Source organism: Oncorhynchus mykiss, chromosome 13 (genome assembly GCF_013265735.2).
Source record: "Oncorhynchus mykiss isolate Arlee chromosome 13, USDA_OmykA_1.1, whole genome shotgun sequence".
NCBI classification, from domain to species: Eukaryota; Metazoa; Chordata; class Actinopteri; order Salmoniformes; family Salmonidae; genus Oncorhynchus; species Oncorhynchus mykiss.
In genome coordinates, this window is record NC_048577.1 from 54833011 (window position 1) to 54851862 (window position 18852).

An 18852-nucleotide genomic window follows, 5' to 3' on the forward strand; every position below is an offset into this window, starting at 1 on the left:
ACATTACCCTCTCTCCCTCAGTGACATGAATAAGTATATTTCATAAGTCAAGAAATCAGAACCCATCACTGTATTTAGGAAAAAGACAGTAATTCAGGGTAATGTTCTTATACCAGACGTTTTATTTGTCAGCGTTGGCTGTTACAATACAAAACATAGACTTATCCGAGAGCAACAACTTCCAGAACGCATTGCTGAATATGTATAGCTATCCAGACGACAAAGTCAGAAATGAAGATCATACCGTTAGAAAACAAATGATGGCAATAACTTATCGACATGTTCTGAATAACATTATAAGCACGTCTTCTTACATCTGCCTTATCTTATTCATTTAAAATGATCCACAGTAGTTGTATTCTAAAGAATGTCCTATTTCTCTCATGTAACGACTGTCTGAAAAGCTGGAGTGTAGCTTTAATTGAATGTGTAAAATGTCCTCCATGTTTGGGTTGAAAACATCCATGTGTCAGTTACACAATCAGTCCAGAAGTAGTCCGTATCAGATGACAAAGATATGTTAAAACAAGGTTTGATGAAGTTAAGTATTAACATCCTATGACATTAAAGTCTACAGAGTTACTGTTTAAGGGATAGTTCAGCCATATTACAAAATGACATATTGGTTTCCTTACCCTACAAGCAGTCTATGGGCAAAGTATGACAGCAATCCATGCTTTAGTTTAGTTTCCCTGACACTACTAACATTTTAGCATTTGTGGCACAAATCCCATTCAAGTCACAGGACTGATGTTATAATTTACACGCATCATGTTCATATCATCTACTGTATAAGTGACTTTGTTGAGCTTCACAATCAATTTAAGATACTTGGATATTTGGACATGATGCATGAAAAATGCTAATATCGGTCGCATGACTTGAATGGGATTTGAGCCACATATGCTAAAACATTAGAATGTGGAAACAGTGCCAGGAAAACGTAACCAAAGCTTGGATTGCTGTCGTACCTTGGCCATAGACTGCTTACAGGGTAAGGAAACCAAAATGTCATTTTTCTAATTTGTGTGAACTATCCCTTTAAGTAATGTGCTTCAAGAAAGTAGTGTGTCCCCTCATTGAATTGTAGAGGTTAAAGTGAAGGTGCAGTATGCAGAAATGATCATGAAAACGTAACAAATCCTCCTACTGTTCATAATAGAACACTGCCCGTTTACAGCAGGTCAGTATCAACACAATCAGAGACAGAGAGGAACAGATAGTTAACAGATAGTTAACAGCACAAATGTGTTTTCATTTTCATAACATTCCTTTTCTTTAGTAGTAATGAGTATCCACTGGATATCGTACAAGACACACTTCATTCAAAATGAATAACTTGTAAATACATTCAGTGTGGTGGGTGGCTTACAAAAATATGGAACAGGTAAATCATTTAAAAAATGTTAATTATTGTAAAGCATTTCATATTTGACTACTTAAATATGTATATCCTGTATTACATATATCATTACAGTTATATTTTAGTGGTACAATATATAATACACATTTCATTCTCAAATCAGACACATTGACACAGGCATTCAGTCATCTCTTTTAACTGCTGAAGTATCAAATACATGTTTTAGCAACAATAGTTTAGATCTGTATGTCTCTCAAAACGATCCAGTATTCTGTTTACCATTGCTGATCATGTTCTGTAGACTTAATCTTTCTAGCCTATAATTGTATCATACATTCATATACAGTATATCAGACAGCTGGGTTCAAATAGTTACTGATGTCAGTCTCTTTCCTATTCCATTTCATGAATCTTTGCATTTCTATAAATGGTATAACACTTTTATTTACAAATATATAAAAAGCAAAACCATTGATCCAGTATAGCTTAATTTGTCTGTTCCAGAGGAACACTCTATAGCCATGAAATATACAAAGTTTGAGGTGTTAAACTAGCTGGACATTCAAACTACAATGTCACGTATTAAAGCCCTGTATGCTCAACTCTGCAGACAACCTAATTCCCACAATATACATTTCTTGAATTACAAAAATTGAAATACTATGAGTGCGTTTGTGTGTATGTGTGTATGTGTGTTTGTGTGTTTGTGTGTATGTGTGTTTGTGTGTATGTGTGTTTGTGTGTATGTGTGTTTGTGTGTATGTGTGTTTGTGTGTATGTGTGTTTGTGTGTATGTGTGTTTGTGCATGTATGTGGATTTTCGCATGCACTCCTGTCCGTGTGTGTGTGAGAGAGAGATAGAGAGTGTGTGTGTGCCTGCCTGCCTGCCTGTCTGCCTGCCTGCCAACCCTTCTTCCTGTCTCTCTGATCACCAGGCCAGGGGTGAGGCCATTCTTGGGCTCCTGGGACTCCTAGGAGGGTTCTCATTGGCCTGGTTCTCACTAAGAGCTCTCTGAAAAACAACAATAAAACATTGTCAGACAAGACAAAAACATGCAGTACCATTACTACTACCGTCTTGATAGCACTTCTTGATAGCACTACATACTTGTCTATTTCAGAGGTCTCTTTCAAACTCTAGGCGGTTCACCTCAAACTTGGCGAGGAACTCAGTGAATATCCCAAAGAACGACTCTGTGTTGGTGGCTTGGCTGTCCTCTCCGAAGAAGGAGGCTGTCTTGGACCACTCCTCCATGGCCCTCTGCTGCAGGGACTCCAGAGACTGTAGTGCTGGGTGGATGTTCTCCAGGAAGCCCTGCTCATAGGGAAGTCAAGGATACAACAGCCAGGAGCTACAGTACATATTGGAGCTAGGACATGTAGGAGCTACAGTACATATTGGTGGTGGATGGGGTGAGAGACCCCCATGTAAAGGGCTATTTTACAGTATGCATACTCTCACACCTGTGAATATAGAAGCCTGTAATGAATTATGTAATGAATCTCTCTCTCTCTCAGGTTAGTTGTGAAAGATACACTCATGACTGCAGCGAAGCGGTCATCTGCTGTGGCAGGCATTTTCTGGCAGGCAGATCGGATGTCCTGGATAGTGGTGTGAAGGTCGTTCAGGTCAGATGTGATGGTCCTCTGGTTCACTACAGAGAGTGAGAGAGTGAGATGGGAGAGAGAGAGAAAGAAAGAGAGAGCAGGGGGAAGAACAAAGGTGGAAGAGTGCTTATGGAAAAACAGGATAACATATTTAATCTAGTCATTTACACGCAATAGTAACACAACATGCTGTACATGAAACACTACACCCGACACACAAAAGAAAATGCACACATGAAAAAACTACTACTCAGTTTACCTTTGGCTGCCAGGGGAACCGTGGTGAGGTCCTTGGCAAAATCCAGGACGTTGGGAAAGTGAAGACACAGTGACTTGACAAGGATGTGCAGAAACGTAGATTTCCCATCCACTGTTTTTGTGGTGCCGAGCTACAAGAAACAGTAGTGCATTAGTAACAGTGTCCGTGGGTTAACAACAGTGAAGTAACAACTGTGAGGTAAAGAAATGTCCATGAGGAGCTTACCTCAGTGAGGAAGTTGATCTTAAACCCGGTGGTTTTGTTGCCGGTCTTAGGCTGACCGTTGTTCAGATAGTTCCCCATCGCCAGCACAAACTAAGGAAACATTTGACACAGTTAGCATATAGCTTGTATTTAGTTTAGGATTGAAACAGCAACATTACCACTTTAGGGCTGAACATTACCCACAATAACACTATGTTTTCCACTCAGGGAATAAATGTGAAAACATCCTGTTCATTGCTGTTTAGGTGTTTGGGCTGCTGCCGATCCTTAACTTCCTGGTGTATCTGTGGCTCAAGCTAAAACGTTGGTAAAGCCAAACAAATGCATTTCCATTCTCTCCATTCTTAGCACCGAATGAGACTGTTGTTGGTTTTCTCTTATCAGAATCATGCTGGCGGGTGACAAGTTCAAGTTGAAGAAGTTGCATTGCTCCTCCTAGTGATTGTACATGTCAGAGTGCATAACTGTATACCTCCAGTATCTTGGCCAGTTTCTTGCTGGTCTTGAGCTCCATGGAGGCGTTGTAGATGCAGTCGTAGCCGCCCCTCATCTCCTCTGTCTTCTCCTGCAGGGTGCTTTTGAAGTGGAGGCTTCTCAGACGAGTCTTGTACTCTGGTACTGACAGCATCTATGACATTATGCACACACGCGCGCACACACACACACACACACACACACACACACACACACACACACACACACACACAATTACAAACGAGGAAACAGAAAACCAGCAACAACACCTACACATAACCAAACTCTCATTCTATGACTGTGAGCAACCAACAAACCCTACTACTACTTCTATTACTACTACTACTTCTGCTGCCACTACTATTACTACTTCTATTACTACTACTACTTCTGCTGCCACTACTATTACTACTTATATTACTACTACTACTTCTGCTGCCACTACTATTACTACTTCTATTACTACTACTACTTCTGCTGCCACTACTATTACTACTTATATTACTACTACTACTTCTATTACTACTACTATTACTACTTATATTACTACTACTACTTCTATTACTACTACTACTTCTGCTGCCACTACTATTACTACTTCTATTACTACTACTACTTCTATTACTACTACTACTTCTGCTGCCACTACTACTACTACTTCTATTACTACTACTACTTCTATTACTACTACTACTTCTGCTGCCACTACTACTACTTCTATTACTACTACTACTTCTGCCACTACTATTATTACTTCTATTACTACTACTACTTCTATTACTACTACTACTTCTGCTGCCACTACTACTACTACTACTACTATTACTACTACTACCACTACCACTACTAATACTAGTACCCAATTTTCATTCTTGACTAAAAGTAAAGATACCTTAATAGAAAATCAGTTAAAGTTAAAGTCTAAAGTATTTGGTTTTAAATATAAGTTTGATAAGTATCAAAAGTAAATGTCCTTGCTAAAATATACTTAAGTAACACAAATGCTTAGTTTGTAAATGATGAGTGTTGGAAGTGCCCCTGACTATCCGTAAAAAAACAAAAACAAGAAAATGATGCCGTCTGGTTTTTGAAATGTATTTATACTTTAACTTTGAATTTTGAGACTTGAGTATTGATGTATTCTGGGTACTAACTCCTAAACTTTGGATAGGGTTAATTATCAGGTATCCTATTGAAATATTGAGTGCTTAGGTTTAGAGGGTCTACACCAGAAGTTAATGGTTGTCTGTAGGAGGAAGGTATATGGTGTGTGCGATTAAGCTTGGAATGTGCTGAGTGCAGGGAAAGTGATCATGTGGCAGGCATTGACAAGGGGAGAGAGCCATGGATTAGTGATGAAGGGGGTCGAGGTCAGGTGAGGTCACGTTAAGAGAGAAAGAAAAGTGTATCAGTAAAGATACAATGTTCGTTCAGATGTGTAGGAGGAGACTCAGCCAATGAGGAAGGGTTAAATATCAGTGCTTGTGTAAACAACGTCTTTGTCTAATGCGGCTGTATTGATCCTCTGGGAAGAATAAACTTAGTTTGCGCTTTCATACTGTCCATTGTGTTTTTACTCTGAGAATTACAACCTAACAGTATCAAAAGTAAATGTCATTGCTAAAATATACTTACGTATCAAAATTCAAAGTAAAAGTGTAAATACACTTCAAATTCCTTATATAAAGTAAACCAGACCAGAGGCAGTAGGGATGACCAGGGATGTTGTGTGTGAATTAGACTATTTTCCTGTACATCATTTTCTTTGGGAATGTAGTGAAGTAAAAGTAAAAGTTGTCAAAAATATAAATAGTAAAGTAAAGTACAAATATACAAAAAACGACTTATGAAGTACTTTGAAGTATTTTTACTTAAGTACTTTACACCACTGAGTACTACTACTACTACTTTCACCTACAGTATAGCACAACAAAACAACACAAATACATCCATAAAGATCCCCCAAACTTTGACTGTACGTTTGTCTATTACATGTGTAACTCTGTGTTGTTTGTGTCGCACTGCTTTGCTTTATCTTGGCCAGGTCACAGTTGTAAATGAGAACATGTTCTCAACTGTCCTATCTGGTTAAATAAAGGTGACATTTTTTTTTAAATTGCTGAGCCTCTTCTCTGCAGTCTAGGCCCAGTACCTGTAGTACAAACTGGTCAGGCTCGCTGAGTTTGGCTGGGTCCTCGCTGTACTGTTCATACTGCTTGACCTCCTCTGCATCGGGGGCGTACAGCAGCAACTGCTTGATGTGGGTCGGCTCCAGCCGCTCTGTGGCCATGGTCATCAGCACCTGGCGTAGTTCGCCCGGGGACAGCTTCAGGTGGGCAATCAGGATGGCTGGAGGTCAGGGGTCAAGAGATCAAAGGGTCAAATACCCGAGGCCACAGTAACAGTGTAACATCGTCTCATGGTTTCAGTCAACACAGACTATATTAGAACAATAACATAAGATCTGAAGTGCAGTGTAACACAGCCTGGAACAATGTAGCGTCCTCCTCGCGTTCTCCACTCTCATACTTACATGCGTTGTAGGCCTTCTTATGGGACAGAATCTCAACTACGTCTTTCTTCTTGAAGGTCTCCGACTGAGGGGCTGGGTCTGGAAGAGAAACTGACACAGAACATCATGTGGGAAACACGAGGGAAACAGAGAAACATGAGAAGAGGCAGAAAGACAAAGTGATTGACACAGAGAGGGAGAGGCAGAAAGGAAGAGTGTGAAGACAAAGATCAAGGGAGAGAGAGACTGCTAAGGAGCAGAAAATGTCCATATCAGGATTTTCAACGTACTGTATTTTATATACATAATTTCAAGTATTGGACTTAAATGGGTCAGTGAAGTGCCTATGGCGGTAACGCTGCTGTCATTCGTCAGAGGGACCACTGATCAAAAGCAAATGAAAACCATGGTGGGCTTCACTCACATTGCTCAAGATGAAGAAGTAGTCATATTAGACACACTAGGCAAGAACTGACTGGTGGTGGTATGTACATGGTTTTGTGGAAAGACCCTCCACACGTACAGTATGTGCAAACATACTGTATGCACACTAACATATGCATTATGCATGTATACACACAAACAGCCCCGTTCACATACACACGTGGGCACATTATACTCACTGGGGTTCTTTTGTGTCCCAAAGTGCAGTTCCAGATCCAGATACTTCACCATGTCATTCAGTTTGTCATAATCCGAATCCTCCCCCAACTGCAACCCCCAGATTAAAAACAGGCATTGTGTACATTATGCATCGTCTACTCATTAAGTTCAAGCTAATGCTTGTCATTTCAGAAATTGACTGCTTATTTTATTTTTTTACGGAACTGTTGTAAATCAAAAAACCTGACCCAACCCTGACTAACTCACCTGTTCTAACGTTGACTAACTCAGCTGACCCAACCCTGACTAAACTCACCTGTCCCAACCTTGACTAACTCAGCTGTCGCAACCCTGACTAACTCACCTGTTCTAACCTTGACTACTCACCTGTCCCAACCTTGACTAACTCAGCTGTCGCAACCCTGACTAACTCACCTGTTCTAACGTTGACTAACTCACCTGTTCTAACCTTGACTACCCACCTGTCCCAACCTTGACTAACTCACCTGTTCTAACGTTGACTAACTCACCTGTTCTAACCTTGACTAACTCAGCTGTCCCAACCCTGACTAACTCACCTGTTCTAACGTTGACTAACTCACCTGTTCTAACCTTGACTACTTACCTGTCCCAACCTTGACTAACTCAGCTGTCACAACCCTGACTAACTCACCTGTTCTAACCTTGACTACTCACCTGTCCCAACCTTGACTAACTCAGCTGTCGCAACCCTGACTAACTCACCTGTTCTAACGTTGACTAACTCACCTGTTCTAACCTTGACTACTCACCTGTCCCAACCTTGACTAACTCACCTGTTCTAACGTTGACTAACTCACCTGTTCTAACCTTGACTAACTCAGCTGTCCCAACCCTGACTAACTCACCTGTTCTAACGTTGACTAACTCACCTGTTCTAACCTTGACTATTCACCTGTCCCAACCTTGACTAACTCACCTGTTCTAATGTTGACTAACTCACCTGTCCCAACCTTGACTGCTCAGCTGTCCCAACCTTGACTAACTCACCTGTTCTAACGTTGACTAACTCACCTGTTCTAACCTTGACTAACTCAGCTGTCCCAACCCTGACTAACTCACCTGTTCTAACGTTGACTAACTCACCTGTTCTAACCTTGACTACTCAGCTGTCCCAACCTTGACTAACTCACCTGTTCTAACGTTGACTAACTCACCTGTCACAACCCTGACTACTTACCTGTCCCAACCTTGACTAACTTAGCTGTCGCAACCCTGACTACTCACCTGTCCCAACCTTGACTACTCAGCTGTCCCAACCTTGACTAACTCACCTGTTCTAACCTTGACTACTCTACTGTCCCAACCTTGACTAACTCAGCTGTCACAACCCTGACTAACTCACCTGTTCTAACCTTGACTAACTCACCTGTCCCAACCTTGACTAACTCAGCTGTCGCAACCCTGACTAACTCACCTGTCCCAACCTTGACTACTCAGCTGTCCCAACCTTGACTAACTCACCTGTTCTAACCTTGACTATTCACCTGTCCCAACCTTGACTAACTCAGCTGTCCCAACCTTGACTAACTCACCTGTTCTAACCTTGACTACTCAACTGTCCCAACCTTGACTAACTCAGCTGTCGCAACCCTGACCAACTAACCTGTCCAAACCCTGACTAACTCCAGTCCAAACTGTGGCTGACATACCTGTCCCAATCCTGATTAACTTACCTGTCCCCATCCAACTTCACCTAACAAAGTTCACCTTTCCCACCCTGACTAACACATCTGTCCAAACCCTGACTAACTCCAGTCCAAACTGTGGCTGACATACCTGTCCCAATCCTGACTAACTCACCTGTCTCAATGCTGACTAACTCATCTATCCAATATGTGACTAACTCACCTGTCCCCAGATGGTGCCCTCAGAGTTCTCCACCTGTTCCCAGCGCAGCCTCTTTACACTCATATGATTGGAGTCCATCCTCGGAAGGCCTGGGCGAGGCAGCGGAGGAGGGGTTCCAGGAGGGGGCAGGGGCGGAGGAGGAGGGGGCTCCTGTTTCCCCAACTGGTCCAAGTTATTCTGGGACTGGGAATGCTGCTTGGCCTGAGGTTGGGGCAGGGGTTGGTGGTGGGAGTGGGAGTGGTGGTGAGACTGGGATTGACTGAATAGCCGCTGAGAAGGCTGGGACTGAGGACGACCCTGGTTGGAGGGGTGGACCTGGTGGGTTTGGTGGGGTTGGTGTTGGGGCAGAGGCTGGAAGGTGGACAGGGTGGGCTGGTGGGGTGGAAGGGGCTGGAAGGTGGACAGGGTGGGCTGGGGGTGGTGGCGCTGCTGGATGGGCTGGTGGATTAGGTGGATCTGATGGAGCTCTGGCTGAGTGGGCTGGGGAGGGACCTGGTGGTGGATGTGCTGGATCTGGGGAGTGTGGTGGTAAGTCTGCTGGATGGAGTGGGGACGCTGGGGGGATGGCTGGTGAGTGCGATGAGACTTGAGAGATTGACGAGTCTGTTGACCCTGGTGGCTGGCCTGGGAAGATGGGTGAGTCTGATGGCTCTGAAGAGACTGGTGGATCTCCTGATCCAGATGTACTGGTAGTGATGCAGGCTGATCTTGCTGGATCTGATGAGCTTGGTGAAGGAGCTCCGTGGATGAGAGGTGCTGCTGGATCTGATGAGCTTGGTGAAGGAGCTCTGTGGATGAGTGGTGAGGTTGGTGAAGAAGTTCCATGGAGGAGTGGTGCTGCTGGACCCGATGAGCTTGGTGAAGGAGCTCCATGGACGAGTGGTGCTGCTGGTCTTGTTGAGCTTGGTGAAGGAATTCTATGGAGGAGTGGGGCTGCTGAACCTGCTGAGCTTGGTGAAGGAACTCCATGGAGGAGTGGTGCTGCTGGACCTGCTGAGCTTGGTGAAGGAGCTCCATGGAGGAGTGGTGCTGCTGGACCTGCTGAGCTTGGTGAAGGAGCTCCATGGAGGAGTGGTGCTGCTGGACCTGATGAGCTTGGTGAAGGAACTCCATGGAGGAGTGGTGCTGCTGGACCTGCTGAGCTTGGTGAAGCAGCTCCATGGAGGAGTGGTGCTGCTGGACCTGATGAGCTTGCTGAAGGCGCTCCATGGATGAGTGATGTGACTGTGTATGAATACTCTGATAGATTGCCTCCGAGTACTGACTCTGTTGATCTGGATGGACAGGGGAATGGGCTGGGGGATTGTACGGTGATGTGGCTGAGTGAGACTGACGACGGCTCTGACGACGAGTCTGTTGTTGAGCTTGGTGCATCTGGTAGAGTGAGGGGTCTGGGTGGTTTGGGAGGTCTGGATGGGTGTGGGCTGCCTCTGGAGAGGGGAGGGGGGGCAGGGACTGGTGAAGCTGCTGCAGAGGGTGTGCTTTGTGCGAGGACTGGGCAGGCAGTGACTGGTGCCCCTGGTAAATACTTTGCTCCTGGTACGCTTGTTGCTCCTGATATGATTGATGCTTCTGTAACGCTTGTTGTTCTTGATGTGCTTGTTGCTCCTGGAATGCTTGTCGCTCCTGGTGCGCTTGATGTGCTTGTTGCTCCTGGTAAGCTTGTTGTTCCTGGTACGCTTGTCGCTCCTGGTGCGCTTGTTGTGCTTGTTGCTCCTGGTAAGCTTTTTGTTCCTGAAACGCTTGTTGCTTCTGGAATGCTCGTTGCTCCTGGTACACTTGTCGCTCCTGGTACGCTTGTTGCACTTGTTGGTCCTGGTAAGTTTGTTGGTCCTGGTAAGCTTGTTGTTCCTGGTAAGCTTGTTGCTCCTGGTACGCATTTTGTTCCTGCATTGCAGAATGGGCTAGCAGGTCCTCCCGGGTGGGAAGCACCTTGTGAATGGACTGGCGTTTGGGTGGTGGGTTGGAGCGAGGAGGAGGGGGCGGAGGTGGCCCGTGGTGGCGGCGGAAAGGCAGTTGCATTCTGGGAGACTGTTCAGGGGTGGCGGTATAGCTTGGAGGTAGAGGAGGATCATTGAATTGGATGGGCGGAGGTGGCGGGGGAGTCATGGGGGGAGGGGGTATGTGTTCGGAGGAGGAGGAGTAGGTGAGGGAGGAGGCGTCCTCTCCGCTGCTGCCCTGGCACTCGCTGGGGCTGCTCAGCTCAGGGGGTATTATGAAACCCCCATCTCCATCTTCATCATCCACCTCCACCTCCTCATCCTCATCCTCATCATCTGGGAAGCTCATCTGGACAACATCCTGGCATTACCACCAATCACATAGATTCATTAAGGCTTGGGCCATTGATCCAGTGTAATTTATAGTCTTATGTGCTTTACGGTAGAGTTTCTCAATAGAAACACACAAATTATATATACTAAAAACAGAAAAACAATCTTTTAAGTGAAAAGTAGGCATTGGCCTGAAGCCAAAAAAGAAATGCACATGAGCACCACAATGCCTACTCCACCCATGCTCTACCAAGGTTTTCCAGCATATAGCTTTGACCTACCACAGTATCTACAGTATATTGGCCTATTGTACTTCAAACAATGTTTATGCAGGTTGCTTAGAAAAAAACATTCCTCTGGTTTTTAAACCAGAAGGTAATTATAGAAAATTATACAGCATTTCCACACTCAAAAGGTGTCTTTCGAAAATGTAACTTGCAATTCAAATGATTAAAAAATAAGTGTTTTGTCTCACATAATTTGTTGTCCTGGGTCTGGTGTCAGTCAATCCAGAAAATTGCAAGAACTTTGAAACATGAGCAATGGACATGGTGGAAATCTGTCCTTTGGTCTGATGAGTCCAAATTTGAGATTTTTGGTTCTAACCGCTGTGTCTTTGTGAGACGCGGAGTAGGTGAATGGATGATCTCCGCATGTGTGGTTCCCACCATGAAGCATTGAGGAGGAGGTGTGATGGTGCTCTGCTGGTGACACTGTCAGTGATTTTTTTTTTAATTTTAAGGAACACTTGACCAGCATGGCTACCACAGTACTCTGCAGCAATACGCCATCCCATCTGGTTTGCGCTTACTGGGACTATCATTTGTTTTTCAACAGGACAATGACCCACACACCTCCAGGCTGTGTAAGAAGGAGAGTGATGGAGTGCTGCATCAGATGACCTTTTTCTTAAAAGTTCATTTGTGGAATTTCTTTCCTTCATAATGTGTTCGATTCAATCAGTTTTGCTGTGACAAGGTAGGGGGGGGGGGGGGGGGGGGGGGGGGGGGTATACAGAAGATAGCCCTATTACAGAAGATAGCCCCATTACAGAAGATAGCCCTACCAAGTCCATATTATGGCAAGAACAGCTCAAATAAGCAAAGAGAAATGACAGTCCATCATTACTTTCAGACATGGTCAGTCAATACGGAAAATGTCAAGAACTTTAAGGCACACTTAACCAGCATGCCTACCACAGCATTCTGCAGCGATACACCATCCGATCTGGTTTGGACTTAGTGGGACTATCATTTGTTTTTCAACAGAACAATGACCCAACACACCTCCAGGCTGAGTAAGGGCTATTTTATCAAGAAGGAGAGTGATGGAGTGCTGCATCAGATGACCAGGACTCCACAATCACCCAACCTCAATCAAATTGAGATGGTTTGGGATGAGTCGGACCGCAGAGTGAAGGAAAAGTAGCCAACAAGTGCTCAGCATATGTGGGAACTCCTTTAAGTCTGTTGGAAAAGCATTCCAGGTGTATCTGGTTGAGAGAATGCCAAGAGTGTGCAAAGCTGTCATCAAAGCTGTCATCATTCCTAATCGACCTGGCCCAGGTATCCTGGAAGGACATTGACCTCATCCCGTCAGTTGAGGATGCCTGGTCATTCTTTAAAAGTAACTTCCTCACCATTTTAGATAAGCATGCTCCGTTCAAAAAATGCAGAACTAAGAACAGATACAGCCCTTGGTTCACCCCAGACCTGACTGCCCTCGACCAGCACAAAAACATCCTGTGGCGGACTGCAATAGCATCGAATAGTCCCCGTGATATGCAACTGTTCAGGGAAGTCCGGAACCAATACACGCAGTCAGTCAGGAAAGCTAAGGCCAGCTTCTTCAGGCAGAAGTTTGCATCCTGTAGCTCCAACTCCAAAAAGTTCTGGGACACTGTGAAGTCAATGGAGAACAAGAGCACCTCCTCCCAGCTGCCCACTGCACTGAGGCTAGGTAACACGGTCACCACCGATAAATCCATGATTATCGAAAACTTCAATGAGCATTTCTCAACGGCTGGCCATGCCTTCCGCCTGGCTACTTCAACCTCGGCCTACAGCCCCGCCCCCCCCGCTGCTCCTCGCCCAAGCCTCTCCAGGTTCTCCTTTACCCAAATCCAGATAGCAGATGTTCTGAAAGAGCTGCAAAACCTGGACCCGTACAAATCAGCTGGGCTTGACAATCTGGACCCTCTATTTCTGAAACTATCCGCCACCATTGTCGCAACCCCTATTACCAGCCTGTTCAACCTCTCTTTCATATCGTCTGAGATCCCCAAGGATTGGAAAGCTGCCGCAGTTATCCCCCTCTTCAAAGGGGGAGACACCCTGGACCCAAACTGTTACAGACCTATATCCATCCTGCCCTGCCTATCTAAGGTCTTCGAAAGCCAAGTCAACAAACAGGTCACTGACCATCTTGAATCCCACTGTACCTTCTCCGCTGTGCAATCTGGTTTCCGAGCCGGTCACGGGTGCACCTCAGCCACACTCAAGGTACTAAACGATATCATAACCGCCATTGATAAAAGACAGTACTGTGCAGCCGTCTTCATCGACCTTGCCAAGGCTTTCGACTCTGTCAATCACCATATTCTTATCGGCAGACTCAGTAGCCTCGGTTTTTCGGATGACTGCCTTGCCTGGTTCACCAATTACTTTGCAGACAGAGTTCAGTGTGTCAAATCGGAGGGCATGCTGTCCGGTCCTCTGGCAGTCTCTATGGGGGTGCCACAGGGTTCAATTCTCGGGCCGACTCTTTTCTCTGTATACATCAATGATGTTGCTCTTGCTGCGGGCGATTCCCTGATCCACCTCTACGCAGACGACACCATTTTATATACTTTCGGCCCGTCATTGGACACTGTGCTATCTAACCTCCAAACAAGCTTCAATGCCATACAACACTCCTTCCGTGGCCTCCGACTGCTCTTAAACGCTAGTAAAACCAAATGCATGCTTTTCAACCGATCGCTGCCTGCACCCGCATCCCCGCCTAGCATCACCACCCTGGATGGTTCCGACCTAGAATATGTGGACATCTATAAGTACCTAGGTGTCTGGCTAGACTGCAAACTCTCCTTCCAGACTCATATCAAACATCTCCAATCGAAAATCAAATCAAGAGTCGGCTTTCTATTCCGCAACAAAGCCTCCTTCACTCACGCCGCCAAGCTTACCCTAGTAAAACTGACTATCCTACCGATCCTCGACTTCGGCGATGTCATCTACAAAATGGCTTCCAACACTCTACTCAGCAAACTGGATGCAGTCTATCACAGTGCCATCCGTTTTGTCACTAAAGCACCTTATACCACCCACCACTGCGACTTGTATGCTCTAGTCGGCTGGCCCTCGCTACATATTCGTCGCCAGACCCACTGGCTCCAGGTCATCTACAAGTCCATGCTAGGTAAAGCTCCGCCTTATCTCAGCTCACTGGTCACGATGGCAACACCCACCCGTAGCACGCGCTCCAGCAGGTGTATCTCACTGATCATCCCTAAAGCCAACACCTCATTTGGCCGCCTTTCGTTCCAGTACTCTGCTGCCTGTGACTGGAACGAATTGCAAAAATCGCTGAAGTTGGAGACTTTTATCTCCCTCACCAACTTCAAACATCAGCTATCTGAGCAGCTAACCGATCGCTGCAGCTGTACATAGTCTATTGGTAAATAGCCCACCCATTTTCACCTACCTCATCCCATACTGTTTTTATTTATTTATTTTTCTGCTCTTTTGCACACCAATATCTCTACCTGTACATGACCATCTGATCATTTATCACTCCAGTGTTAATCTGCAAAATTGTAATTATTCGCCTACCTCATGCCTTTTGCACACATTGTATATAGACCCCCCCTTTGTTTTCTACTGTGTTATTGACTTGTTAATTGTTTACTCCATGTGTAACTCTGTGTTGTCTGCTCATACTGCTATGCTTTATCTTGGCCAGGTCGCAGTTGCAAATGAGAACTTGTTCTCAACTAGCCTACCTGGTTAAATAAAGGTGAAATAAAAAAAATAAATAAAAAGGCAAAGGGTGATTACTTTGAAGAATCTCAAATATAAAATATATTTTGATTTGTTTAACACTTTTTTTGTTACTACATGATTCCAAATGTGTTATTTCATAGTTGTGATGTCTTCACTATTCTACAATGTAGAAAATATAAAAAATAAAGAAAACCCTTGAATGAGTAGACATGTCCATACTTTTGACTGGTACTGTATACACACACACTGAGTATACCAAACATTAGGAACAGCCCCATTAGGGATGATAGCTTTCACCTGGATTCACCTGGTCAGTTTATGAAATTGAAAGAGCACGTGTTCTTAATGTTGTGTATACTCAGTATATATACAGTATATCACAAAAGTGAGTACACCCCTCACATTTTTGTAAATATTTGAGTATATCTTTTCATGTGACAACACTGAAGAAATGACACTGCTACAATGTAAAGTAGTGAGTGTACAGCTTGTATAACAGTGTACATTTGCTGTCCCCTCAAAATAACTCAACACACAGCCATTAATGTCTAAACCGCTGGCAACAAAAGTGAGTACACCCCTAAGTGAAAATGTCCAAATTGGGCCCAAAGTGTCAATATTTTGTGTGTCCACCATCATTTTCCAGCACTGCCTTAACCCTCTTGGGCATGGAGTTCACCAGAGCTTCACAGGTTGCCACTGGAGTCCTCTTCCACTCCTCCATGACGACGTTTGAGGATGCCCCACAGATGCTCAATAGGGTTTATGTCTGGAGACATGCTTGGCCAGTCCATCACCTTTACCCTCAGCTTCTTTAGCAAGGCAGTGGTCGTCTTGGAGGTGAGTTTGGGGTCGTTAACATGTTGGAATACTGCCCTGCGGCCCAGTCTCCGAAGGGAGGGGATCATGCTCTGCTTCAGTATGTCACAGTACATGTTGGCATTCATGGTTCCCTCAATGAACTGTAGCTCCCCAGTGCCAACAGCACTCATGCAGCCCCAGACCATGACACTCCCACCACCATGCTTGACTGTAGGCAAGACACACTTGTCTTTGTACTCCTCACCTGGTTGCCGCCACACACGCTTGACACCATCTGAACCAAATAAGTTTATCTTGGTCTCATCAGACCACAGGACATGGTTCCAGTAATCCATGTCCTTAGTCTGCTTGTCTTCAGCAATCTGTTTGCGGGCTTTCTTGTGCATCATCTTTAGAAGAGGCTTCCTTCTGGGACGACAGCCATGCAGAGCAATTTGATGCAGTGTACGACGTATGGTCTGAGCACTGACAGGCTGACCCCCCCACCCCATCAACCTCTGCAGCAATGCTGGCAGCACTCATACGTCTATTTCCCAAAGACAACCTCTGGCTATGAAGCTGAGCACGTGCACTCAACTTCTTTGATCGACCATGGCGAGGCCTGTTCTGAGTGGAACCTGTCCAGTTAAACCGCTGTATGGTCTTGGCCACCGTGCTGCAGCTCAGTTTCAGGGTCTTGGCAATCTTCTTATAGCCCAGGCCATCTTTATGTAGAGCAACAATTAATTTTTTCAGATCCTCAGAGAGTTCTTTGCCATGAGGTGCCATGTTGAACTTCCAGTGACCAGTCAGTATGAGGGAGTGTGAGAGCGATGACACCAAATTTAACACACCTGCTCCCCATTCACACCTGAGACCTTGTAACACTAACAAGTCACATGACAAAATGTGTCATTCTCCCATTACTTTTGGACCTTAAAAAGGTAGTGGAGTGGGATTAGTGTGGTGTGTGAAGAATCCAATACTTTAACCTGTACATGGTACACATTTTAAAAAAAATGTTATCTTTATTTAACTAGGCAAGTCAATTAAGAACAAATTCTTATTTTCAATGACGGCCTAGGAACAGTGGGATAACTGCCTTGTTCAGGGGCAAAACGACAGATTAAAACGACGATCCTTGTCAGCTCAAGGATTCGATCTTGCAACCTTTCGGTTACTTGTCCAATGCTCTAAGCACTAGGCTACCTGCTGCCCCAAATCACATTATTGTGGGAGCACCTCCTCTAAGAGTAGGAATTAGAATGTTTGAGAAGGTTTAAATCCTAAGAAACCTGCATACACTTTCTTTAAAGTACAATAGACCAGCATAGCTACAGTAGTAGGTCAAAGCTGTGTCCTGAAAAACCTTGGTAGAGCATGGGTGTAGTAGGCATTGTGGTGCTGGAAAACCATGGTAGAGCATGGGTGGAGTAGGCATTGTGGTGCTGGAAAACCTTGGTAGAGCATGGGTGGAGTAGGCATTGATGTGCTTGTGAATTTCCTTTATTTTTCGGCTTCAAACCAATGCCTACTTCTCACTTAAAACAATTTTTATATGTGTTGTTTTATATATATATATATATATATATATATATATATATATATATATATATATATATATATATACACACACACATACAGTGGGGAGAACAAGTATTTGATACACTGCCGATTTTGGAGGTTTTCCTACTTACAAAGCATGTAGAGGTCTGTACATTTTTATCATAGGTACACTTCAACTGTGAGAGATGGAATCTAAAAAAAATCCAGAAAATCACATTGTATAATTTTTAAGTAATTAATTTGCATTTTATTGCATGACATAAGTATTTAATACATCATAAAAGCAGAACTTAATATTTGGTACAGAAACCTTTGTTTGCAATTACAGAGACCATACATTTCCTGTAGATCTTGACCAGGTTTGCACACACTGCAGCAGGGATTTTGGCCCACTCCTCCATACAGACCTTCTCCAGATCCTTCAGGTTTCGGGGCTGTCACTGGGCAATACAAACTTTCAGCTCCCTCCAAAGATTTTCTATTGGGTTCAGGTCTGGAGACTGGCTAGGCCACTCCAGGACCTTGAGATGCTTCTTACGGAGCCACTCCTTAGTTGCCCTAGCTGTGTTTCGGGTCGTTGTCATGCTGGAAGACCCAGCCACGACCCATCTTCAATGCTCTTACTGAGGGAAGGAGGTTGTTGGCCAAGATCTCGCGATTCATGGCCCCATCCATCCTCCCCTCAATACGGTGCAGTCGTTCTGTCCCCATTGCAGAAAAGCATCCCCAAAGAATGATGTTTCCACCTCCATGCTTCACGGTTGGGATGGTGTTCTTGAGGTTGTACTCATCCTTCTTCTTCCTCCAAACACGCCGAATGGAGTTTAGACCAAAAAGCTCTATAAAATGCAAATGAATTACTTAAAATTCATACAATGTGATTTTCTGGATTTTTGTTTTAGATTCCGTCTCTCACAGTTGAAGTGTACCTATGATAAAAATTACAGACCAACCTGCAAAATCGTCAGTGTGGCAAATACTTGTTCTCCCCACTGTATATACACACATACATATACACAGGTGTATATATATATACACAGTAGAAGTCAGAAGTTTACATACACCTTAGCCAAATACATTTAAACTCAGTTTTTCACAATTCCTGACATTTAATCCTAGTAAAAAATTCCCTGTTTTAGGTCAGTTAGGATCACCACTTTATTTTAAAAATGTGAAATGTCAGAATAATAGTAGAGAGAATGATTTATTTCAGCTTTTATTTCTTTCATCACATTCCCAATGGGTCAGGAGTTTACATACACTCAATTAGTGTATTG

General features: G+C 44.3%; 1 protein-coding gene across 4 annotated transcripts in view; it reads right to left on the reverse strand.

Moving 5' to 3' along the window:
• Positions 1–99: 99 nt before the first annotated feature.
• The window catches only part of LOC110486827 (glutamate receptor, ionotropic, delta 2 (Grid2) interacting protein, a), a 56336-nt gene continuing 37583 nt past the window's right edge, over positions 100–18852 (reverse strand). For 2 of the 4 annotated variants that reach the window (XM_036941550.1, XM_036941552.1), the window contains 10 exons: positions 8935–11235; positions 7065–7152; positions 6463–6540; positions 6082–6278; positions 3928–4083; positions 3456–3545; positions 3231–3360; positions 2900–3018; positions 2514–2678; positions 100–2375 (listed from right to left, as the gene is read on the reverse strand). In XM_036941550.1, the coding sequence (XP_036797445.1) occupies positions 2292–2375; positions 2514–2678; positions 2900–3018; positions 3231–3360; positions 3456–3545; positions 3928–4083; positions 6082–6278; positions 6463–6540; positions 7065–7152; positions 8935–11235 (3408 nt within the window). In that variant the 3' untranslated portion in view covers positions 100–2291. Of the gene's footprint in view, positions 2376–2471; positions 2679–2899; positions 3019–3230; positions 3361–3455; positions 3546–3927; positions 4084–6081; positions 6279–6462; positions 6553–7064; positions 7153–8934; positions 11236–18852 lie in introns of all 4 variants that reach the window. The other 2 variants (XM_036941549.1, XM_036941551.1) reach the window with 2 other exon arrangements.